This window comes from Equus quagga, chromosome 1, assembly GCF_021613505.1.
Source record: "Equus quagga isolate Etosha38 chromosome 1, UCLA_HA_Equagga_1.0, whole genome shotgun sequence".
NCBI classification, from domain to species: domain Eukaryota; kingdom Metazoa; phylum Chordata; class Mammalia; order Perissodactyla; family Equidae; genus Equus; species Equus quagga.
The window spans coordinates 91,746,640-91,771,169 of record NC_060267.1 but is presented as its reverse complement, the minus strand read 5'-3'; the positions used below and the strand labels follow the sequence as shown (position 1 = coordinate 91,771,169).

The window sequence follows — 24,530 nt, the reverse complement described above, 5'->3', positions numbered from 1 at the left end:
TGCTGGGGAGGTTGGGGAGGGCCGGCACTTGCTGCAGAAGGCAGTGGGGAGGCAATGAAGGCTGCAGCGGGGGAGTGGATGGGTGACGCGACCCCGGCAGCGTTAGGAAACTCGGGTGGTCCGTGTGGAGGAAGGGCTGGAGCACGGATGAGCCGAGGCAGGGCTAAGGCTGTGCCTGGCGAGAAAGTTCGGACTCGGGTGGTGGAGGCAGGAGCTGAGGGCGCGCTCTCTGGGTGACCGCACAGTAGGCGGCAACGCCGGTTCCGGGTTCCGACCCCAGTCACCGGGCTCAGGGTCTGCCTTGCCGGCGCTGGCACTGGTCCTCCCGGCCAGGCCCCGCAGTCCCGGGGGCTCATCCACGAAGGCCCCATGCACCGGAGGTGCATGAAGGGAAACTTCCCGGCCACAGGCCTCTGCTGAGGAGGCCGCCAGATATCTGGAGACTCTCGCAGCCGGTGGCGATATTGAGCGACTTTTCTTTTCGGCAGCAAATACGAGGCGCGACCTGCAGCATGCCAAGCGGCCTCCCTATCCCCCAGGGACAGCGGCCCTGGCTGCGCATGCGCGGCGCCCTCGGACTACAACTCCCGCCGCGCCCCGCGCCGCCCCGCCCCCCGCCGCGCCACGCACCTCCCGGAAGTGGAGCTCCGGGGGGCGTCTCCCACCTCTGCGCGGGGGCGGGTGGGCCGGTTTGTTTAGGGAGGCGGCGGGAGCGAGGAACCCGATGCGGGCGAACGGGGCCGGAGATGGCTTCGGCAGGCGGCGGCGACTGCGAGGGCGCCGCGCCCGAGACGGACCGTCCTCACCAGCGGCCCTTCCTAATCGGGGTGAGCGGCGGCACGGCGAGCGGAAAGGTAAGGGGCTGGCGGCCCGGCGGGGCCTGCCGTGTCGCCGCTCACCCCGGCCCCGGGCCCCGGGCGCCCGCCTGGCCTCGGTCCGGAGACGAGACCCCGGGCCCTGGCTGCCCAGGGCCCTCTCCCGGGCGGGGGCGGGGGCGCCGGGGGAAGGGCCGCGGCCGTGGTGGGCCAGGCCTGGGCCGGGCGAGGGGCGCGCCGGCCCTCGGGCTCCCCGCAAGCCTCCCCGCTGGCCTGGCGCCTCGGGCCCCAGGTCCGTGCTGCCCCCGCCGGTGCCCCGCGACCGTCCCGCCAAGTCCGGCCACACCTGTCGCCGGCCTGCCGGGCAGCCCCTCGGGGCCGTGGGTCGGTGGCTCCAGAAGCCAGCGCCGTGCAGAAACGCTGAGGAAGGGCCCCGCGCCCGAGGCGGGATGGGCGGTTCCAGGCGGGGAATCCCGTTTCTGTATTCCCAGTCAACTGTGTGTGAGAAGATCATGGAGCTGCTGGGACAGAACGAAGTGGACCACCGCCAGCGGAAGTTGGTTATCCTGAGCCAAGACAGCTTCTATAAGGTTCTGACCCCAGAACAGAAGGCCAAGGCCTTGAAGGGACAGTACAATTTTGATCACCCAGGTAGACCACCCGGGGAAGGAGGGCAGGCTGCGGGACTGGGATGGGGAGGCAGAGACCCAGGTGTTCCCTGAAATCTCCCGGGTGGCCCAAGGTGGAGTGGGCTGGGCGGTCAAGTCAGAAGGGCTTTGCCCAGCTCTCTGGGCCCCGGGCAGCCCTGCAGGAGCTGTTGGCTCCCCTGGTTGGCGCTGGTCAGAAAGTCTGCACAGCCGAGGGGCCTTCAGGACCACTGCTCTGCCGCACCATGGTCAGGGAGAAATCCATTCAGCTTCCCACTGTGAGGACCCTCTGCACACACCACTGTCCACAGTGGCCTTTCGTTCCCCCTGCTGTGGGGCAAAGTCCTCGGGAGGCCAGCAGTGGGTAAGCGGGAGCTTGAGGCCCTGAAGCTCCACTTCCTGGTCTGGTCAGGGGCCAGGGGAACAGGTGGACAGGGAGGAGATGAGGGAAGAGCCAGGCTGCCCCTGCCTGCAGCTACTAGAAGATTCCACTCTGTGGCTGGCTCCTGTCTTCATTCCTTTCCCAGGGATCCATGGGAAGAAGGCCCAGGAAGTGTCAGTCTCTGGTTATTTCCCAGAAATAGAGAGAAGCAGACACTGATGGACCTCCCTCCCAGTGCTGGCTGATCAGGGAATCCCTGTGTTCAGACTTAGGCTGGGATAGCAGCCTGGGCTGGGCACTGCCTGAGGGCAGCAAGGACAGGTCCATCCTGTGGTTTGTGGGACTGCAGGGGGCTCTGCAAATGTAACCTGCATGGGCAGCTTCCAGTCCCAATGTTCCTTAGGGTCGTTGGTACCACTAGCACCCAGCTGTGGCTGGGTGACCCCAAGGCAGAGGAATTTCCTTCCTGTCCCCAGCACAAGGACACCTGGATTGTCTTGCTTTTTGTTCCACTCCTGCAGATGCTTTTGATAATGATTTGATGCACAGGACTCTGAAAAACATTGTGGAGGGGAGAACTGTCGAGGTCCCAACCTATGATTTTGTGACCCACTCGAGGTAAGCAGGTGGTTTCTAGGGGAGAGGGGCTGGGAGCTGGTGAGGGCGGCCCCTCTGGGCCTTACACAGACCGCCCCACAGCAGGCCCTGCCCCACTGGTTTCTGTGCATACCTCTCTCCCCCACCGTGATCCGTCCCCTCCATGGAGTCGGTGCCTGGGGATCAAAGCTGACTGCGTGGCCCAGAGACTGTCCCCAGCAGGGCCCACTTCCTGGTCTTGCCTCACAGGCTGCCGGAGACCACCGTGGTTTACCCTGCAGACGTGGTCCTGTTTGAGGGCATCTTGGTGTTCTACAGCCAGGAGATCCGGGACATGTTCCACCTGCGCCTCTTTGTGGACACTGACTCCGATGTCAGGCTGTCGAGAAGAGGTAAGGTGGACGCGGGCCAAGGCTGTCTGCCCCTGGCCAAGGCTGGCGATGGCTTCGAGGTCTGAGAGCGCTGCCTTGCTCCTGTTGCTGCAGTGCTCCGAGATGTGCACCGCGGGCGGGACCTGGAGCAGATTCTGACCCAGTACACCACCTTTGTGAAGCCAGCCTTCGAGGAGTTCTGCCTCCCGGTACCTGCCATTTGCATCCTTGGGAATGCCTGTCCTCCCTTTTCAGAAGGACACGTGGCGCCCCATCTGAGAGCGCTGACTCAGGAATGGAGAATTTCATTTGTTAGAGCCCAGCCCCCAGGGAGCAGTTCTCAGCTCCACGTGTTCTCTGTGCTTGCCCCTCCTCTGCCTAGAAAAGCCCTAGTTCCCGTGTCTACACCGGCTCCCTGCCTCCTGCTTCAGGCCTTCACCCAGGTCACCTGCCTTCCCAGCATGACCCCGAAGGCCCTCCACTCCCGCCTGTCTGTCTTTCCAGGGCACTTGTGGTCGTCCGACCAGTGCTGTCTTTTGCCTACCTCCCCTCACAGTGATAAACTCCACGAAGACAGAGATTTTTGTCTTCCCTCCAAAAATGGTATCTGGCACGTAGTAGGTGCTTAGTGACTTCATCCACCCCATGTGTTTCTCTGCGCTGCTTCTGGCCGGCACTCTGAGGTCCAGCTGGCTTGCAGAGAGAAGGAATTCACATGTTGTGTGGCCGTCTCCCCCCATCTCACATTTCTAACTAGATGGGACTTGTGGCTCTACTCAAATTGGAGCTTTTTAAAGGGAAGTTGAACAATATTTTGCCTCTTGAAGGTAAAAATCCAGCACAAAAGAACTGGAACCAGGATTTCTGCTTTGGATGAGTAGGACGAATGAGTTTTATCTGCTGCTATTTAAAGAAAACATTTTTATTTTACGTTCTCAAGTTTCTGGGAAATAATTAGAAGAGTAAATTGACCATTTCAGTCTTTCTCTTATTTACAGAAAGACATTTGGCAAAGTAGGTAGTTTGCAGTAAAACTTTGGACTCCAAATCTGACCCAGTGAGCCTGTGTGGAGGCCGCACTGTCCTCGCCCTGAGTGTCGTCCTTGAACTCCCTCCCCCTTCCTTTTACGTGCCGCCCACGTTGCTGGCTGAGCCGACCATGTCCGTCCCCCATCCCTGCAGTTAAGACCCTCCTCAGCCCTTCTCTGGGCTCCATCTCCTGCCCCGCTCGGCCCACTGTCTGCACCCCACCCCAGTGAGCAAGCCCAGTGCAAGCCAGCCCTGGCGCTCTTGTGCTCAAGTCTTTTGTGGGTCTCCACTGCCTGCAGACACAGCTGTCCCCAGGACTCAGTCCCTACCCCCTCCGTGGCTTGTCTCCTGTGACATGCCTCCTTGGCCTGCATCCACATGCCAGCAGCACCAAATGGTTCACGGGTCTGTCCCTTGGGCAGACCATTTCCTCCTGCTCCTCCCTCCGCTTTGCCCGATTCAGGTCTGTTCCCCCCCAGCAGCATCTGTGTGGGGCCCCTTCTCGGCAGCCCTGCACCTCCTGGTGTCTCTCTCTCCTTGCCCCTAGCCAGGAGAGTACCTGACGGAGTCTGTTCCTCAGTGCGGGAGCATGCGATGGGTGGTGAACAAACGAATGGGAGCAGGGCCTGCAGGGGTCCTTGCCTGCGGCACAGCTCTGTGATCAAAGGATTCAGCACACGGCGTCCTGTCCTGCTCGCTCCCCCAGGGTTCTCGTAGGTTTCTAATTCCACAGGAATACCATCCTGTGTTGTGGGAGGGCACACACTTCACTTGGCCCAGTGAATTATGCTGTAGGCACAGAGAGCTGGCCCCTATGACAGTGTGCAAGGAAAAGAACAAGCTAAGCGAGCGTTTCAGAGACGCCAGGAGAGAAAGGCAGATTCTTCAGGCCACCTCACTTCTTGGATCGCTGTCTCTCGTGCCTGGTTGATGGGTACCCCACATCTCTACCCTACCCCCCAGTGACAGGCGTCCAAACACCCTTGACTTGCTACCCTGCCATTGCTTCTAGCCTGCAGCAACTTGAAATCCCCTGGGGGCGGTGGGCAGATCCTTACGAGACCCTCCTTTTTGCCTTGCAGACGAAGAAGTATGCCGACGTGATAATCCCGCGAGGGGTTGACAATATGGGTAAGAACCAGGCCTCACGGGCTGCCCTTCCCCCTCAGTCAGCATCCCCGAGCCACAGAGCAGGCACTGCCCCAGCCGAGCACGGTTCCTGAGGACCCCTGATGCAGGAGGCCTGTCCGCGTACATTTGTGGCACAGGTTTCAGACATACTTATGTCAATTATATCTCAGTAAAACTGGTGGAAAAAGTCCATATGTATTGAAAACTATTTGACAAGGAGTTGTTAGCAGAAAGTATTTTAACTGGGCTCTTAGTTAACAGAAACCCTCAGAGACTAAGCCAGTAAGTTTTACTGTGCTCATTTTTGTGTCTGCTGAGACTTGGCACCAGACATATGCCTCCATGGAAAGACCTGTGCTTCCCAAGTGACCGCGGGCTTTCAGTGAGTGGGCAGCCCTCCCGGCCAGGGCCACTGCGGGGAGGCGCCGCCAGTCAGCCACAGCAGCCCTCTCGCTGGCCTCGGCCATGGGGGCCAGTGGCAGCTAACCCCGCTCTTGTCTCTTTGCTTCAGTTGCCATCAACCTGATTGTGCAGCACATCCAGGACATCCTGAACGGTGACATCTGCAAATGGCACCGCGGAGCATCCAATGGGCGGAGCTACAAGAGGACCTTTCCGGAGCCTGGGGCCCACCCAGGGGTGCTGAGCTCTGGCAAGCGCTCACACTTGGAGTCCAGCAGCAGGCCCCACTGAGGAGCGGGTGCTCAGCCTCCCAGGTGGGGCCCGGACATGGCTTCAGGGTCTGGACCTGGACGTGCCTGCCTGCCTCTGAAAATGCAGTCACCGCTCCCTCTCAGCGGGCGGCACGGGGGTGGTGCTGGGATCGAGCACCCCACACCCTCGCGGGGAGCTGGGCATGTCCACACTGAGTTTGGCGGGACACTGGCAGGCGCTCCTGATGGCGTCACCTGCTTCCTCACATTGGGGGGATGAGTCTCTAGGTTGCTGAGAAGAGCCACAGTGTGTGGCAGGCCTGTGACACTCGCGTCCAGGAGGAACGTGAGGCACGTGTTTGGGGAACACTAAGGAGACAGCTGGGACGCTGGCTGTGCCAGGGTGTTCCTGACAGCGAACCGCAGTGAGAGCTGCTTTATCTAGTACGATCTGGTTCACACGCACTTACAACCGAAACAAACGTTTGAAGAGATGATACTTTCCCTTTTCACGTTATACATCCAAATGTTTTCTGTTTTATTCTATTTCATAACATCGTTCTAGTTGTGACCTGTTAACCCAATTTCGTGACCCGCCAGTGGGCTGGGATCCAGGCACCCTGACGTGAGGGGCCACATAGCCACGTTTCCTTCCTCCTGGCCTGCGCGAGTCGGGCAGGAGCCTTGGGATCAGCGTTTCTTAACCAGCATCAAGCACACACGTGGGGCCCCCGTGGGCGGGGCAGAAGGCGGGCTGGCGCGCACAGCGTCCACAGTCCTACCCAGGACCCCCAAGTGCAAGGTGCTGTCTGGGCAGGTGGTCCCTCAGGTGGCCCTGGGCCAAGTGCAGGGTGTATGCTGGAATGGAGGGGCGGAAGCAGACACTGTTGCCCAAAGCCAGCCAGTCCCTGCACCCCCCAGGCCCACAGCCACAAGCACCCCTGCTCTGCCCACCTGGCTCTAAAAGCGCCCCTTCCCCTTGCCATTGGCCACCTGCATGGGCACTCTGGTTTCCTTACCGAGTAGCAACTAGTTACACGAGACGACTGAGCTCCATGGCTGGATTCTGACTATGTGACAATTTTGTCAGGCTTATTGTCCCCTTTTGGAAAGAGAGTCAATAAATAACACCAAACATGGGTGCCAATTTGTCCCTTTTTAATTACATTAAAAAGCAAATTCAGGACACGGAGATGCATGCATGACACAACCTAGACTGCTGAAGATGCAGCCCACTCGCACACGTCAGCAGTCTCCTGCAGGGGGTCTCAGCAGCAGTGAGGACTGACACGGGCTTCTCAGTGCCCAGAGGGTCCCACGTCTGCCTCAGCAAAGGCTCGTCGTTCCAGTAGCTTATGTGACACTGACCTGCTCAGGGCGATTCCTTAAGGCCTCACTGGGGACAGGCCAGCAGGTGCTTGGGAGGGAGGCCCAGGCCTGTTGGTCGCACTCACACCCGCATCGGTCAGCTAGGCGGGGACCGCGTCTGCTTCAGCCCTAACACCCTATCGCTGCCAGCCCCCTGCCTGCCTTGCCGTCTCCATCACAAGTCCCACACCAGCCACTCAACACTCAATGTGTCCTCAGCTCTTAGGAGATGGACGCGGAGGGCATGTTTTGTTGCCTGGAAGAATTAGACTGCTCAGGATGAGGTGCTCATCAGAGAGCTGTTTCAAGAATGAAACCAGAACAGAATCCTTGCCGAGCCTGGCCAGTCTCCACCAAGCTTAGAGCCACTCTGCTTGTCAAAAATAAATACAAAAGATGGTTCTACCTGTCCTGACCCCAGCCCACGTGTCCTTCCCTGGCTTGTGTCCTACTGGTGTTTTCGGATCAAGATGTCCCAGCTCTCTTTCCAGCGAAGTGCCCTGAGTTCGCCAGGTGAGAGCGACTTGTCCCCATAGGTCAGTGGGCGCAGTGTGTTGAACACGTGGCAGGCGCAGGAGTACCACGCCACCACTAGGGCACTGAGGAGGCTCCTCTGGAGCTGGGACCTGGGGTGCCAGAGCAGAGCGTGGCAGGGCGGGAGGCCGGCTCCCCCCTGGGACTTCTCCCCGCACGTCCTCTCAGCATCTGCCATGCACTCAGTCACCCACCCCAGCCTTTCTGTTCCTCCCGCCCTGCTTGTCACCAGCCCTTATTGCACCCTGTCCACTGCACGGAGATGGCCCTCCTCCCTCCTCTGCTTCTGGAATCTCCCCAGCTTTTGCTCCATCTAAACTTGGATGTCAGAGTATTGTCCCGAAGCCCAGTACGGTCACATCACAGCCCTCCTGAGATGCCCTGAGGCCCCTGACTACCCAAAACAGTCCACGCCCTTTGCTCTGCTTCCCAGAGCTGTCTGGTTCATCTCTGCCCCACACCATGAGAGCCGGTCAATGACCACTGGCTGTTCCAGAACACAAGGCTGTCCCCTATCCCTGGCCTTTGCTCCTGGTGTTCTCTAGGCCACAAACATCCCTCCTGGTCCCCATCCACATCGGTTGCTTTCGTCTGCCAGCCGGCCTGAGCCTTGTCCTCTGAACCCTGTGGCACCTTGTCTACGCCTCTTTTGTGATCTTAACCCATTCCACGTCACACTGGAATCATCAATGACTCCCCTGACCCTGACCCCGAGAGGGGCGGTGTGAAGGTCGCGTACCTGCACAGGTGGTCGCTGATGTGCTGCAGAACCACGGGGAGCAGGAGGATCTGGAAGGTGAGCGCGGGCAGGTAGTGGTACAGGAAGAGCGTCTTCTCCATCAGGAAGAAGGGGAGGTAGTTCACGGCCCAGCCGCCGGCACACAGGGCCCCGGCCAGCACCCAGCGCAGCCAGGAATCTGCGGGGAAGGTCGTCTCACGGCCGTGCTGTGGACTTGGGCCCCCTCTCTCTGTAAAGGTGCTCTGCCTGTCCGCCCAGCTGCTTGCTATCTTTAAGGTACACGCACATGCTCGCAGTTCTTGACTTCTCTTCCTCCCCACTCCTAACCCTGGGTCCTCACCATCCCTCTCCCCTGAGAAACCCCAGCCCCTGGTGGGCCAGGCCCCTGCAAGCTTACTGCTGGATTCCCCACTGGCCTTGGCTCATCTGGGAACACCCAGCTGGGAATACTCCTCTGGGAGTAGTGGAGGAGCCGTATCTGGCCACCTGCCTGGTGGAGCAGGGAGTCAGCAGAGAGAATGGACCAGCTCCCGGAGACGGGCAGGGAGAGGGTGCCACACGGCTCCTGATGGCCTCCGGGGCCCTGCCCTGCCCTGCGTCTTTATTCCTTTTCTGTTTTAAGACGGGTTTCTTTGTTGTTTTTTTTTAAAGATTGGCACCTGAGCTAACAACTGTTGCCAATTTTTTTTTCTTTTTCTCTCCAAAGCCCCCTGGTAAAGAGTTGTATATTTTAGTTGTGGGTCCTTCCAGTTGTGCTATGTGGGACGCCGCCTCAGCATGGCCTGACGAGCGGTGCCATGTCCACGCCCAGGATCCGAAATGTCTAAACCCTGGGCCGCCGAAGTGAAGTGCGCAAACTTAACCGCTTGGCCATGCGGCCGGCCCCTTAAGGCGGTTTTAAGTGGGTTTCTGTTACTTGCAAACCACCATCACCCCAGACTAAGCGCCTGCTGGCCGCTCTGTCCTCTCCAGCCACTTTGGGGGCCGCGGGAACTGCAGCACTAAGGCTGTGCTCTCGTCTGGGGGTCAGGGAGCAATGCCTGCCCGTTAGCCGCACTTCCCCAGAGAAGCCGCTAACACAGTGTGGGAACCAAAGTGCAACATTTTGTCTCCCGGTGACAAGACTAATTTAAGTTCCCTTGATCCAGAAGCAAAGGGGTCGCCTTAAGGTGCAGGCTCCTGGTGAGGCTGGCTCTCACCGGAAGCACAACGAGCTCTCGGCAGAACTAGAAGGCAGAGGCATAAAGATGCATGCGGGCAAGCTGCACTAACCCTCGGGGAGGTCACAGATGCTGCGCCGGCGTCTGAGCAGGTACCAGCAGAGGAGCAGCGCGTACACCACCGTGGCGAGGCTGGCCGATACCCAGATCACTATGTTTCCAAGCAAGTGGATCTGAGCCTGCAGGGGCACAGGGAGACACCATTGGCTCTAGTCTCCTCCACCCCTACTGCCAGGACGGGCGGGCCTGCTCCCGACAGGTGTCTAGAGAAGTGCTGAGGCTTCAACTTTGTCAGCTGAAACTGAAAGCTGGGAGCAGAGGGACTCTTTCTTAAGGACAGAGCTGACCTCAGAGGGACTAACACAGAGCTATGCGGAGCGAAGCAGGAACTCCTGGGCCCACCCCACGGGCGAGATTTCATCTCAGACCCTGCTTCAGAAGGAGCCATCTCTCGACTCCAGATGGGTGGGAAGGAGAAAGCTGTGCACCCTGAGCACGTGCTCCTTCAGAGCCTAATTGCTGAGCACTGATGCCGGGCCAGCTCCAGGGCCGGGTCTCGGGTGAAGACAATGTGGATGTAAACGAAGTGCCCGCAGGCTCGGACCCGGTGCCATGCAGCAAATGAAGGGGGAAGATTGGGAAAACCACCTTTGCCAGAGGGGAACAATGCACTCCTACAAAAGCAGTAAAGCCCGGTTTCCTCCGTTATGCAGACATGCCAGGACCTTCCTCCTTGGCATCTGACGGTATTTAGAGAACAGCCAGCCAGGCTTTGTTAGGACAGCTCTGGAGAAAGCCAGACTTGGGAGGATGGAATGGCTGCTCTGAGCACCAGAGGCGCCTCGGGGCACCGGGCACTCCACCTGCAGCTGGCATGGCCGCTCGGCTTACACTGGTGGTGGGGTGCAGCCAATAGGCGATGTTGGTGTCCAGGGTGACCCAGTCCAGCGGCGTGGAGCTGTACTTGTGTTCGGAATCATCACTCCTCACCGTCAGCATCCTCCACTGAGAGAAAGCCAGAGCGCTGGGTCAGACAAACAGCCAGACGCCTCACTGCTCAGGGGTCTGTCAGAGGGTCAAAGTCAACTGCTGCCCCTTCGCATGGGGTGTCCAACCTCAAGTTCACTGGGATCAGGAGCAGAGGCAGCGTGACAGGCCGATGGGCATGCTCGTCAGGAGACTTGAATTCTGAGCTGGCTGTGGCCCCAGGAGGTGCCCACCCCAGGGGCTCCAGTTGCTTCGCCTGGAGGTTAAGTAACTGGACTTGGTGCGACCGGCAGTTTTAGATTTGGGACCCTGAGTTTCTGGCTCTGAGTTCTCTCGGGCTCCATCATGTTGACCCTGGCCCCTTTTGACCTGACCTGGGAAGCCTCAGAACAGACCCTGAATGTGGCAATGCAACATTGCTGCAGAACCTCCCTAGGTCCTGACTATTCCTGCCTGCAAAGCCACAAGGCAGGGGACCAAGAGTGCTGTGCGCGTCACTCACGGTGGAGAGGGAAATGGTCCTTTACGCCGCGCCAGGTCCCCTTGGAAAGACTGGCGTGGGGAAGGAGAGCATGCTACAGACCACAGTGCTCCCTGTGGCGGGGGCCAGCTCCAGCGAGCCGTCACCTGCAGCTCCGAGAATCGGGCCATGAAGCTCAGGTTTCGGCTCAGGTCCATCTGAGTAGGTGAGTGCAGCTCTAGTTCCCGCTCCTTCTGTTCCTGGCCTGACAGAACATACCAGAACCCAAAAAAACATGAGTAGAGTAAGGTCAGGGAGCTCACTACAGAAGCTGTCAGGTGAGTAAAAAGCTGACTTCCCGGCTTTTCAAACAACTCACAACGACTCCGTCAAACCACTTAGCTTCCCCCTTCTGCCATACACCCCATCAGATTCGGATCCTTTGACCCTGAGAGCTCAGCTTGCCTTCCATCGGCACCTCAGAGTAACACCTGCAGCTGCTGACTGCTCCGCCAAGCACAGGGCGGGGGTGTTGGTAACGGAGCGTGGGAATGCGGTCAGTCCCCACCCAAAGCAGAGCTCTGTGCTGGCGTCCTATTAAAGCAGCTCACAGGCGGAAGCAGCCTGGCCAGGCGGACTCACTTCTGCCGTAGCGGTGCTCCTCCACGTTCCACACCATGCTCTCATGGTAGCCCGGGGACAGCTTCTCCCCCACGACCTCCAGCTGCCGAAACCCCCAGTCAGGCAGGTGCGCTCCGCTCAGCTAGCAAGACCAAGGAAGATAAGGGGCACCATGGGAAAAGCCCGAGTCGCTGGGTCCCCCAGGCCGGAAGGGGAGCCCCACCCGGCCACTGTCGGCAGCCAACAAGGGCGGCGGACTCTGTGGTGGGCTCTTCAGTTAGGATTCAGTTCTGAGCAGTTATAGAGACCCCGCCTTCGGTGTAAACACGGCAACGACTCGGACCAAATGTCCTGCCTGGTAAGAGGCCAGCGAGCCTGAAGAGGTCCGCAGTGGACTTGGTGAGCGAACCCCCAGCTTCAGGGGGCCGGGCCAGCAGCCGCGCTCCTTTACCTTCAGGATGGCGGAGGTGTTCACGTGCACGAAGCGAACCTCCGACAAGATGGTCTTCCAAACCTCTGTACTGGATTCTCTGTTCACAATGTCCTGTAAAAGCAGGTCTCGACAATCACTCCATTCTTTCTCAAGTTTCCTTAAATGTACAATGAAGACCAGTCATCAAACAATGAAACCGACTTGGTCTGATGTAAGGGGACCAGCCCCTGAGGGAGCTAAGGGGCTGATCCTGGATGGCGCCTGCGCCCTTCTTCCTAACACGCCTGCGTACGCGGCTGGGGCCAGGCGGACTGGGGGCGCACCCCGCTCCGTTGAGGCAGCACACAGAGGCTTCACGGTGGAGACCGAACAGACGGAGGCCCTCCCCACGCGCCTGTTCACGGACAGGCCTCAGACCGCGGCCCCACGCGGAGCATTTCTTAGTCCCTATGTGGCAAATACAAAGCTGGCACAGAGGAAGGACAGAGCCCGTCCTGAACGATGCCCTGGGAGGGGAGTCCTGCTGCTGGGCAATAACACAGTAACACCTGAAGAGCAGCCGGCACAGCTGTCTCAGCTTCTCGGAGCCTCATGATGACCCTGTGAGTCACACGGCTGCTGTGAGAACCAGCGAGCCCCGGGCCTAAGCGGGAGCAGGACGGAGCAGGCACACTCTGTAGTCAGCTGTCCTCCCCCTCTTGCTCCATGAGCTCATTCCTCAATTTCTGGAAATGTGTGTATGTGGAGCCAAAGGTGCCAACAGCAGGGACTAAGGAGGCGGAGGAGGAGGAAAGGGATCAGCAATAAGCTGGCAGCAGCCAGGGGAGTAGGGGGACCTTCAGTAGAAATTCCACCAGGAGAGCTCAGGTGACAAGGAGCAGGTACAAACAACCCCCGTCAAGGCGGGAACATGGGAGGAGAGGACGAGGAGGCAGAATGCACACAAGTATCTGCAGCACAGAGAAGGCAACACGCGACAGAGGTGCTGCTGTGCACCAAAGGGCAAGGCAGGCCTGCAGAGGCCTGCAGAGCCCTGCGTGTGCCGCGAGCCCCTCTGAGCAGCACGGCATCCGGCAGGCGGGTCTTTGCCCCTAAGGGAAACCCAAGGGGGGGGGGGGGGGGGGGGAGGCTGGTGTCAAGTGGGGAGCGGCTGCAGCCTGCTGGAGGCTGGGAGGAGTGCCACTGCATTTCACTCACAGCCTTGAATTCCCAGATGGCGCCATGGCCCCGTAACAGAACGCTTCCCTGCTACCTGCCCAGGACTCTGTGGGCAGCCCTGAAGAGCGAGAGTGATTCTATCAGGGGAGCACGTTCCAGGGTCACTGGCAGGAAGGCTGCCTCAGGAAGGGGCAGTCCTGAGGAATCCCCCACGGGAGGGCCAGGCCCCTCCCAGGGCATCCTGTGACGAGGGCACTTGTTACTGTCAGGCAGGGTTGACAGAAGAGGCTCCCTGGTGAAGGGAGGGTGGCTGGAGCCCCCGACCCTGTGTGTTCAGTGACCTGATCTTCCGACTGAGCAAGTGACCACGCCACAGGGAACCTTCGCCTGCAGGGCCACGTGCGTCGCACAGAGCCCAGCATTTAGCAATCTTCCTGGAAACTCGTTCCTCAGAGAGAGGAAAACCACCCAGATTCTCACATTCCAGGGGAAAGGAAGTCTATTCCCTGTGACACCATTTACGACTTTTTCATGACGAACAATCGCTTGCCTAATTTTACATCTGAATCAGAACTAGTCTAAACGGCGGTTCTGAACACTCTGCGTTAGAAAGTGCGCACATCGACGGCCATCGCGACACCGTCTCCGGCTTGGACTCACCAGCCTCCAGAGGTTCTGGGCGGGCATGGAGATGTTGTAGTCGATGTAGCAGGAGACCTCCTGCGAGTGGGGGCTCAGGGGGGCCGCGACATCGTGCCTGGAAAACCAAACCATGCTTGCAGAGGGACCGCTTTAAGGGGAAAACGCTGCTTTTCAGAAACAAAGCCAGCTCAGCCTTAAAGGACAACCAGGTCTCCTAGCTGCCACTACACAAGGACACGCCACCTAAGGGCCTGGGGAGAAATGGAAACTGACCAGGCAGAGACCCTGCAATGACCTCATTCCTGGGGGAAAGCACACATGACGTGGGATTCACAGATGTCAGTCTAAACTGTGCAGGTCTCGCCATCCCACTTTCAAAGGACAATGCGAGTCTCAGAGGAAGGTGCCCACTGTCCCAGGAGCACGGCCATGTGCAGGCTGGCAGCTCCCTGATGGCCAGGACTCAGAAATGGCTGAGGCACCAGGAATATTGTTGGAAGACAAGGTGCCCACTGTGACACCGACCTCAGACATCCAGACACACGGTCCCACCACGCGCTACTCCTGCTGTGTGACACCGAGGGCTAGGCACTGTGGAGGAGCTGGAGGGCCCCAGTGAGCCATGAGACCACCTGACGCCCCCAGAAGACAGACCATCGCACGAACGGACCAGAGAGCCCGGGCTGCATGAGCGCCACCAATAAAATGCACACGGTGGGGACGGCCCCTGGGAAATGCTTTCTGAGGAGAGGACAATTCAGCTGACAGCTGAGGGAAGTGAGCCAGTGGGCCCTGGGCGATCTGAGGCAAAGACCATTCCGGGCCGACAGCCAGCGTGAAGGTGTCAGGGGGGCTGCACTTGGCCGTTGTGGGGATAGCAGAAAGGCTAGGGTGACTGGAATGAAGGTCACCAAGGCATCACCAGGAGCTGGGTCCCTAGGGTCCTGCAGCCAGGGGAGAGTGACAGTCACACCGTGGAAGTCACTGGAGAGCTTTCTGCAGAGAAGTGACATGAGTAGACGGTGTTTCCTCAGAGGGCGCCACGGGCTGCTGCGCGAGGAGAGCGGAGGTGGGAGGTTGGTGCGTCGGCTCCAGCAGCACAGGGCAAAGGGGACGGGGCCTGGCCTGGGAGGGGGCAGGGAGGGGGAGGAAGTGACCCATCTGGGGTCAATTCCAAAGGCCGAGGCCACAGGATTTCCTGATGGAGTAATGCAGAATGGGAGAGGAAGAGGGGAAGAGGAGGAATCACGGGTGCTGGCTGAGCGACCGCTTCTTTCCGGGGAGAAGCGGGCCAGAGGCCAGACTGCTAGCACCCCAGAGCTGTGGCCTCAAGGGGGACGCCAGGACTTGAAGCCACATATGGGAGTCGTTAAGACCTCACAAGATGACCCAAGAGGCAGGTGGGGTAGGTCCAGGTACGTCGATACGCAGAGGCCGGTCACAGGTCAGGTCAGGTCAGGACCAAGGGCCAACACTGGCGATCCTTCCTATGTAGCCCCAACTTCCATCCTTCTAGACTCACTCATCCTTTGGTGGGTGCCACTTTGTGGAAGGGAACATGCTTCGTTCTGTGAAAGCTCCCTAGTGCTCTCTTGCTCACCAACCACATCCTTCAAAGCTCCCGGGCCTCCTACTGTGGGATGGATTAGGTGCTTCCGTCTTCCCTGACTTACCTAAGCTCTACCGCCACCCCCAGCTGCCGTCACTGGGGTCCCCTCCGCACACTGAGTGCAGAGGACAGTGCTGCTCCACTTGGGGGTGGAGAGACCAGAGTCGGCGAGCTCTGCTCGGAAGCAACAGCAGAGGAAACTCCACAGGCACTCACGTGTTGAGGAGGCGGGTGGTCATGCCATGTACCAGCTGCACAATGTCCCCATGCCGCACGGGTCTTGGAGGGCTGTTCACCACCAGCTGATGCCTGGAAGACACAGCGCGGGCTGGACGGTGCCCTTGCGAGACAACCACACTCACGGGGCAGCAGGGCTCTGGGCCTCACAGCAGGGGAACCTGGAACAGTGCAGCTGCCCATCAATTTGCACTGAGACGAGGTGAACTCGTATAGGAACAGAACACATACATTTCGTTTAACTCTTTCCTGAAACCCAAGGTCACCGTCCAAACTTCCAAACACGGGTCCGTTTGCCACAATCACCTTTCGGTGCCCACAGTTCCGTTTGCCACGATCACCTTTCGGTGCCCTCCATTTGTCTATGAACGCCACGGCGATAAAGGCTCCCACCCAGAACTCCTCCTAACAGACAGGCCTTCTCGTCCACTATCTGCTCCCTGGAAGTGCGCAAGGCCTTCCCAACATTGGGTGCTGCTGCGCCTGGGCCCCTGCCCTCACGTTACTCAGTTTAAGGAGAGAATGAACACGCCAGCACACAGATCCAGTCAGCAGAAGACAGACCATGGATACGAGGGAGACGGCAGGACAGGGACAGAGAGGGGCAGGGAGCCTTGGAGGGCGGCCAAGGCAGCCTCCCAGAGAGCTGACCTTCGAGTCTTAAGCAAGAAGGAGCGGCAGGCAGGGTGGTTCCACGCTGAGGGGACAGCACATGCACAGCCGACGGCAGGAGTCTGCCTGGCTCTAGAAATCAGAGGCGGGGCAGAGCCGAGCAGGAGCGGGCAGGAAGGAGGAGGAGGCTGGGCTGACTGCACAGGCCCTGCTGGCCACCATGAGGGGCCAACAGCAGCTCAGGAGGGCTTTGAGGAGGAGGGTGACCCATGTTTCAAAAGACCACAGGGCGGGGGGTTGCTGCTGAAGCCAAGGGGGGACGGCATGGGAGCAGACTGTCGGGGGAGGCAGGAGGGGGGCAGATGGACACCAGGACGGTTCGAGATTTTGTCGGGAGGCAGAATCACTAGGACTGGCTGACGGACAGAGGCGGGGAGTGAGAGCAACGGGGACCTCCATCTGTGAGGCCTGAGCAAGAAGACACCTCTGAGAGAGACTCTTGTTTCATACGGAGGGGAGAGGCAGTGAAGGCGGAGGAGGAAGGGAGCTGGGACCTGTGTGTACAACCCCAGGAGGAGAGGCGGGGCAGGCAGTTCACTGAGGACCGGCCCAACCCAAGACAGCAGGGCCAAACGGAGACAGGAGGGCCTAAGTGGGAATGGCAGGGCCAAACCGAGATGGCAGGGCCTAACCCGGGATGGCAGGGCCTAACCAGGGAAGGCCTAACCCGGAACGGCAGAGCCTAACCCGGCATGGCAGCGCCAAACAGAGACAGCAGAGCCTAACCGACACGGCAGGGCCTAACCCAGGATGGCAGGGCCAAACGGAGACAGCAGGGCCTAACCCAGGATGGCAGAGCCAAACGGAGACAGCAGGGCCTAACCCGGGATGGCAGGGCCAAACCTGAGATGGCAGGGCCAAACGGAGACGGCAAGGCCTAACCGAGATGGCAGGGCCAAACGGAGATGGCAGGGCCTAACCGAGACGGCAGGGCCAAACCAAGATGGCAGGGCCAAACCTGAGACGGCAGAGCCAAATGGAGACGGCAGGGCCTAACCTGGAACGGCCTAACCGAGACGGCAGGGCCTAACCCGGGATGGCAGGGCCTAACCTGGGAGGGCAGGCCATCAGCCCAGAGCTGGTCTCAAAGCCGGCGGGGAGGGAGGGGAACGGGGAGGAGAGCTGGGACTGAGCACAGGGGCCTCCTCCGGCAAGCCGTGCGAGTCCAGGACCTGTCCTCACCTCCCAGGATCCTTCACGATCCACCAGTTATTGACATCCTTGAAGGGGTAACAGGTCACCTGCTGCTGGTGGGAGCTTCCACGGCCATTCTCGTATCTGCGTGGAGGAGCCAAAAAGAGATGCATCTGCCAGTGGCCGGCGAACAGCCAGTGGCCTTTCTCCTAAGCTTCCTATAAATACTACCTAGCAAGGTGTTCAGGGGAAAATAGGATAAAACGGGCGAGTTGAAATCTCAGCGGGGCCGGAAGGCATGAAGCTGAGCAGAACTCCATCGGGAGCGAGCGCCTGTGCGCGGGGGTCGCACAGCCGACACGGGGAGCGCCGGGGCCCTGTGCTCAGCAGGTCCCGCTCACCGTCTTACACACAGAAACAACAAGACTCCTCGATAGTCAGGATCTGAGAGTGCAATTTGTTTTTGCCTCTTAGACTTCTTCATTTAAAGTGAAAGCTGCTAATGGCAAAAATGTGAAAAAACAAAACATTTTAGCATCTTGGAATTCAAACGGTCACTTTCCTTACATCATGGGGTAGGTGTTCTGATGGGAATGAAGCCAGCAAGGCACCGGTTTGCCAAAGACGTTCCTCAGGGTGACCTGGGACCCATAAGCCACCTCCAGGGGCTGGCCTTGTGTGATCCGAGCCAGCCCTCCCTGAGACAAAGCGAAAAGGTGCCGCGTGAGCGAGACCAGTCCACATCCGCCGACGGCCGCTCCTCCATGTGGGCGCGGTTGGGGCGCTGGAATTAGACTGCGTCGTACAGCCAGGAACAGGCGTGTGGTACCACGTTACAGAATCCCGACCGGAGCTTCCGGGGACTGACTGCCTCGGGGGCAGGCACCCGGGGATCCCTCCACACCCCTCACAGCCCCCACAGGCCTCCTGCGGTGACAGCAATTATGGCTGTTCAAGAGATGAGAACCCTGACTTGGCTAAGTTAGGGAATTTGCCCAAACACACAGAACTGGCCGTCAACAGAGCCAGCATGGAAGAGCAGGTCTGTCTGAGTTCAGAGTCAACGCTCCTACCACCTCAACTGGGACATTTTACTATTTTTGCAAAATCAGTATGAACGAATGCCAGAGTCAAGCTCATCCTATGAAGCTTCTGCAACCGCCCAGAATGTGCAGGACTTCACACCTTTCTCCAGCAGTGAAGGGAGCAAAGCCCTGCATTTATTTCCATACCACCAGGATATTCAGCGTTAGTTTAAAACACCGAAGTGGATGGAGTCGTCATCTCTCGATTGGGTTTTTCCTCCAATGCTCACGTGATGGTGTTTATATAAGAAAACTTTGAGTCGAGCATCATCCTCTTTCTAGGGCCTCCGCGGCATCCTTTCCTACCTCCAAGCTGGCTTGGAAAGCACTGGACATGATCTGGTCGTGGGGCCCAGAGCGGCAGAGCAGAACCAAGTGGACATAGAAGAAGAGCAAGTACATGATGACCGGGATGACCAGCAGAGCCACTGCTCGGGCAAGCAGGTGACAGAGCACACAGACCTGCAGAAGATGGAGGGAAAGTCACTTCCTGCTGTATGGAAAGGCGTGCCACCTCAGACATCGCAGGCTCCGCGAGAGCGAGCAGCGGAAACTCTGACCTCCCATGCGGACAGGGACGCGGAGGCTCGCCCAGGCCCGTCTTCTTCTGGAACCTTTTCCCCAAACGCCCCTGTGACACCCACCTACGCACCCCACGTGGGCCAGCCTCACCCCGCACTCGACACCCGCACCTACATTTGACAAAGTCCGGTCTCCTATCAGGTGCCAGGCATGGACGGCAGCAACTCCCAGCACGAGCAAGTACGTGAAAACACCCATGTATTTGATGCTGAAAAGACACGACGGACACAGAGTTAAAATTAAAATGAGACAGGGCACGAGGAGGACGTGGACACCACCTCAGACCCATGGACCACTCACCCCACGGCACAGGAGCACGCCACTCCCGTCAGCGTCAGCCAGAACCACCAGCTCAGAGAGAAGGGCCTACGGCGAAGCAGGAAAACAAAGCTGGGAAGAGCTCACCAACTGCTTCCCGAAGGCCGACAAGGCCACGTTTCAGAGCTCTCTTGGGGTCGGCTGGTTGTACCAGGCTTCAGGTATAAGAAAAATGAATCCTTATCTCCCAAAACATTAGTCCTGGTGGAATTTTTCTTTTTGATCACAACAATTTCCCAGTTAGTTTAAGTTACAGAAAAATGAGGACGTATTTATGAAGTCACAAGCCAAGGGCCGCTCTAGGCGACTGAAAGACAATCAGCGAGCAGCTCCCCAAAGTGAACAGTATCAGATGTTCTCAGGTCAACAAACCACGGAGACCCTCCCCGCTGATCGGGAGGGACGCGCCCCATCCTCCATACCCGTGCTTCTGGGAGTTGCAGAGCTTCAGGTAGGACAACACGGCCAGCAGGTTAAAGAATATCAGCACCGATTCCAGGAGCATCAGCCTCGCCTGAGTGATCAGAGCATTCTCTGTCAGAAGGACAAGCCACAGGTCAGTGGTAAGGCAGCAAGGGCAAATCTATAAAGATAAAAACTTTCACAGAAACGGACAGATCCCGAAAGTCACATAATGTGAAGGAGGGAAGTTCAGAATGGGGTGGCTAGAAGGGGGACATGCTCCAGAACCGCGAAAGCAAGTTCTTCAGTGTCTAGCCCGCCTACCAAGACCTGTGTGACCTCAGGCAAGTCACTGGACTTTGCTGAGTCTTCGTTTTTCTCACCTGCAGTAACAACGACTTTGCAGGGCCACCGTGAATGTTGTAGCATCATATCCACACAGGGCCTCAATTACAGTCATCACTTAATAAACACCAATTCTTTTCATTTTCTAGTCTAACTTTTCATCAGATTTGATTTCACTTGTTCATAAATCTCGGCTGAAAGATCCTTTCTGAGGAATACCCACTAACCCCTGAGTGCATCTCAGGTGGTCGAGGCCTGGGATGTGGCGGAACGAGGTTATCATTTGGTGACAGACTTGGTTGGAGGTGAGGGTGCTCGTGGCGGATCTAGGAGCACTGTCTGGGCTGCCCCCTCTATACGGACACACCCCCAGAATGTTAAAGTCTGACCACACAGCTCCATAGGCCCACAGCCTGGAGCAGGGAGACTCCCAGAGTCAACTCTCGTGGAACTGGACGTGCTTCCTTCCTTCCTTCCTGTGAACACAAAACGCTGCAGGGGCACATCTGCTAAACCCACCCACTCCCCTGGGCCGCGGGCTGAAATGTAACAAACATCGGGGTTCAGTTCCTCCCTGCGCCGTGACAAAGCAGGCAGAGGCCCAGGTCTTACCGATGAGCACCAGCAGCGCAGCTCCCATGGCGGCACAATGAGAAAAGCGGAGCTCCCACACTATCTGGTAGGCCATGGGCACTGACAGGGCCCCCGCGAGGGCCGGCAGCAGGCGCAAGGACCACACGGGCACGTTGCTGCTGTATTCTGGAAAAGCAACCACAGCGGAGCAGGGGGCACCATGCACACCCCACCTTCATATACTGCAGGTGTGTTTTCCAACGGAGTATCTCGTTCATAGACTCTCAAACCCAAGTTTACAAGACTGGGGACCACGAGAGAAACTGAGTGCAGGTGAAATTAGCTTTACGTAGTCATCAAGCACAGGCATGAGAACTAAGGATTCTGAAATTAGTTAATGCTTTACTTATACATTTACCCCACCTATTTCCAGAAACGTGTGGCAACATGCAAAATTTATACATACAAAAGATAAGTACAATCAGATACCATGTAAAGAGTGTGCTACATGTACCAAAAACCAGGGTTAAAATAACCACTGTCAACACTAAGATACTGACCAGACTTATGGGAAGTCTCTCACTTGTAAGACAACTTATCATACGCTGGACTTAGGTTAATAAACCGTTGTCAAGCCCCATGAAAGCCACTACCTCCCCATCATAATAGACGCAAACGAGGGAAATGAAAATGATCTTTTTACCTGCTCCAATTCTGTTCCACAAAAAGTTACCATCGAATCCTCCCAAATAACCTAAAACAGAAGATCCATGACTATCCCATTCAGCAAATATTTCTGGAGTGCCAAACTGTGGCAGGCTACGGGGAAACCATGATAAATGAATCAAGAAGACATGGCTTTGGCCCTCAAGAAATTTCACTTACAAGTTTTAAAGGGCTACGTCTCTTACTGATGAATCCTACCTCCCAAGGCCAGCAGCATGTGGCCGAGTGGCGGTCCACTGCCATCCAAAAAGAAGATCCGCTTCATGTAGAAAGAGATGTACTGGCCATAATATACCTCATCGAAACTGAAAAGCAAACCCACATTGTAACTCAACTAGAAATTTAACTGTAAAAAAAAGGGGCAGGGAGAAACGCACACCTGTGTTTCCAAACGACTTTCGGGAGCGATGCCCCAACCGCGTGGCATCCCCAAATATTAAGACACGTGCCCAGCGTCCTCCACCCATAAGGATGAGGAGAAATTCGCCAAGCACAGCCGGGCACGCAGGAGGCTTCTCCGACACAGACTCTGTTTCTCCCCCTAGTTTCTGATGTCGGGTGCACTGTCACCCAGCCTCCTGAAAGGCCTCACAGACGCAAGCCCAGTCCCCCGGCCCCCAGCGCATCTGGGGCTGGGTCAGAGTCAGACCTGGTGACCCAACGAGGCAGCTTCAGGTGGAGAGGGGAGACACGCAGGAACCAGGCCCAGCAAAACATGTGCAGACAATCAAGGACATTTGCTGACACAAAGGAATCGCTGTCAACTTCCCAGGCCTGAGAATGCTACTGTGGTCATGTGGCTTTTAAAAATCCTGATCTTTCAGAGATATATACTGAACTATTTCTGAATGAAATGTAATGTCTAAGATTTCACTGAAAAAAACCCACTGCAGGGAGGATGCTGGCTAAGAGTTGCTACCTGTTGAAGGTGGGTGCTGAATACTTCAATGGAGGATCACTACGCTATTCTCCCTACTCTACTATGTTTGATGTTTTCCATAATAAGAAGTTAAACGGAGAAGGACACATGTATTAATCAGATAAAAAACAGCCCTTTAATAATAACAGCAATCATTTCCCATTATGACAGAGTACAGTCTAAGGTCAATGAGAACTCACTTTCAAATTCCTCAACCTTCCACTCTCCACTCTCAGACTGTAAATGGTCACGTAAGGCTACTGCACCTGCTACAGACCGTTGGAGCAAGACCAAACAGGTGGGCTCTGCAGGGGCTGGCCTGGGACAAGCTGGTCTGTCCTCTAACTGCCCACAACACCCATCACCAAGAAGCCTAGAATTTTACTCTCCCATTTACACTGTTTAAAAAGGGAATTCCTGTTACCGGTGCACTGAACAAATTACACTTCTTTCCGATTCACCATGAATGGAGTTGCCTGCCTTACACCACAGCCCTTGGATAGGAGAGTCGCCACAGTCGGCTCAGTAACCCCACGGCAGTCAGAGCCACGACGTTCAAGTTGATGTCAGCCGTCACCACTACAGGGCGCTGCAAAAACCCCAACATCTTGTACAAAAGCAGGCTGGGAAGATGCCCTGGAAAAGAGAAGAACTGTCATCAGTAAATGGGGGGCAACCCTGAAGTCTCACCAGAGGCTGAGAAAAGGACCCCAGATGCATCAGGGAGAACCACGTTGTGGGGTCGCCAAGAAAGTCAGGAGGGCATCAGCAGTCAGCCAAGGTGGGAATTCAGGAATCTCAGGACTGAACAGGCACTCATTCAATAACTCATTCCATGAACACCTGCTCAGCACTTCCCGGGAGGGAGGCCGCCTTAATGAAATGGCCTCCCCTGCCCACCCCACCTGGGCAGTGTGGCAGGCTTACAGCCCAGTGACCTCGACCTTCTGAGCCTCAGAGCCTCCTCATCCACCTCACGTGCCTTCTCCCATCCCTCCTTGTGGCAGCACCATCCCCTGGGCGTCCCCTTTCTCACCCTGAGGGTGCACCTGCACCGAGGCGCCCCCGTTTCCTCCCCGGGGCTTCATCTTCCCTTAAGCTCCACTTGTCTTAAGGCTGCATCTACCTTGGGCGCCCCTGTTCTCGCACCAAAGCCCCGTCTGGCCTTTGGCAATCCCCTTCTATCCTTAAGGCCCGTCTATCCTTGATGCCCCCCTTCCCTCCCTGAAGCCGCATCTGCCTGAGCACCCCCCTCCTCTCCAGAGACCTCATCTACCCTGGGAAGCCCCCACTCCTCTTCCCGGGCACTTCCTTTCTCTCCCGCAGGCTGCAACTGTCCGGCCACTGTCTTTCCCGAAGTTTTCATCTGCCCCGGGGTGCCCTCCCTCTTTCCCCAGGCGCACCAGCCCCGGAGACCCATTTTCAAGTGGAGACTGCGTCTAACTGCAGGCCCTTTCCTTCCAGGCTGCACCCGCCATGGGCGCCGCCCCCGGTTCGGGCAGGACCCCGACGCCTCCGGCGCCAGCACGTCCGCAGGCCGCGCGCGCGTCCTGCACCGACTCTCCCAGGTCCCGACTGGGCTCTTTGTCCCCGGCGCCCCAAACGTACCCGCGTTTCTTCGAATCCCCGTAGAGCCGCCCCCTGCACCAAGCCAGGCGTCGGATCCGCCGCGGGCGCCGACCGTTGGGGTCTCTGGCCGCGCGCGGGGGCGAGGCCGCTCGGCGATCTGCGCCGCCGTCCGCCCTGCTCGACGCTCGATTCACCGCGCCTGCGGGGCCGAGGGGGAGCGGCGCGCGTGCGCACTGGCTCGCGGCCCGCCTCTCCCTGCTGTTAGCGGCTCCGGGGCTCCGGGATTCCTGCGCGCGCTGCACGTGCGGCGCCTTTACAGCACGGCGGGCGCTCGCCCGCGGTCCGCTCAGTGGGCGCCGGCCCAGTGTGTCCGGCGACCAGACCGCGTCCGCGTTTCTGTCCCGAGCGCGGGGGTTTCTGTGTCGGAGCCCGCTTTGGGCGGGACACGGTACCCTGCGTTAAGGGGACCACTCCCTCCCGTGTGCTCACTGGACCGGCGGGGCACAACCCTTCTCCCCAGCCCCACCCCTTCTTGATCCCCTGGTCTGTGTTAATACTCACACACAAATAGT

General features: G+C 58.0%; 2 protein-coding genes across 7 annotated transcripts; one reads left to right on the top strand and one right to left on the bottom strand.

Annotated features, from left to right (window-relative positions):
• The first annotated feature begins 652 nt into the window (after nucleotides 1–652).
• UCK1 (uridine-cytidine kinase 1) lies at nucleotides 653–6,767 on the top strand. The gene is made up of 7 exons (XM_046668749.1): nucleotides 653–854; nucleotides 1,307–1,466; nucleotides 2,366–2,462; nucleotides 2,691–2,833; nucleotides 2,927–3,021; nucleotides 4,924–4,972; nucleotides 5,484–6,767. The coding sequence occupies exons 1-7, from the start codon at nucleotides 747–749 to the stop codon at nucleotides 5,663–5,665; spliced, it is 834 nt and encodes a 277-aa protein (XP_046524705.1). The 5' UTR covers nucleotides 653–746; the 3' UTR covers nucleotides 5,666–6,767.
• Nucleotides 6,763–24,461, bottom strand: POMT1 (protein O-mannosyltransferase 1). Of its 6 annotated transcripts, none has more exons than XM_046668726.1 (20): nucleotides 23,998–24,454; nucleotides 22,875–23,025; nucleotides 21,669–21,775; nucleotides 21,448–21,498; nucleotides 20,784–20,930; nucleotides 19,847–19,958; nucleotides 19,407–19,472; nucleotides 19,221–19,314; nucleotides 18,831–18,986; nucleotides 18,007–18,137; nucleotides 17,488–17,583; nucleotides 15,613–15,705; nucleotides 13,806–13,902; nucleotides 12,006–12,098; nucleotides 11,576–11,696; nucleotides 11,101–11,198; nucleotides 10,378–10,491; nucleotides 9,539–9,665; nucleotides 8,267–8,444; nucleotides 6,763–7,619 (listed from the first exon to the last, which is right to left on the bottom strand). In XM_046668726.1, exons 2-20 carry the CDS (start codon nucleotides 22,994–22,996, stop codon nucleotides 7,442–7,444), a joined length of 2,181 nt encoding a protein of 726 aa, XP_046524682.1. In that variant the 5' UTR covers nucleotides 22,997–23,025; nucleotides 23,998–24,454; the 3' UTR covers nucleotides 6,763–7,441. The 6 variants fall into 6 exon arrangements, with proteins under 6 accessions (XP_046524682.1, XP_046524691.1, XP_046524700.1 ...); XM_046668735.1 differs by lacking the exon at nucleotides 23,998–24,454 and adding an exon at nucleotides 23,793–23,892; XM_046668744.1 differs by lacking the exon at nucleotides 23,998–24,454 and having other exon boundaries at nucleotides 22,814–23,011.
• Between the last annotated feature and the right edge of the window lie 69 nt (nucleotides 24,462–24,530).

Excerpts from the sequence above, each read along its gene's own strand:
- UCK1 (XM_046668749.1), top strand. The coding sequence starts at position 747 with ATGGCTTCGGCAGGCGGCGGCGACTGCGAGGGCGCCGCGCCCGAGACG. Across the intron at positions 855-1,306 it reads GCGGCACGGCGAGCGGAAAG|TCAACTGTGTGTGAGAAGAT; the intron begins GTAAGGGGCTGG and ends CTGTATTCCCAG. Across the intron at positions 2,463-2,690 it reads GATTTTGTGACCCACTCGAG|GCTGCCGGAGACCACCGTGG; the intron begins GTAAGCAGGTGG and ends CTTGCCTCACAG.
- POMT1 (XM_046668726.1), bottom strand. The coding sequence starts at position 22,996 with ATGTTGGGGTTTTTGCAGCGCCCTGTAGTGGTGACGGCTGACATCAAC. Across the intron at positions 19,473-19,846 it reads TGCAACTCCCAGAAGCACGG|GCCCTTCTCTCTGAGCTGGT; the intron begins GTATGGAGGATG and ends GCTTCGCCGTAG. Across the intron at positions 15,706-17,487 it reads ATCGTGAAGGATCCTGGGAG|GCATCAGCTGGTGGTGAACA; the intron begins GTGAGGACAGGT and ends TGTGTCTTCCAG.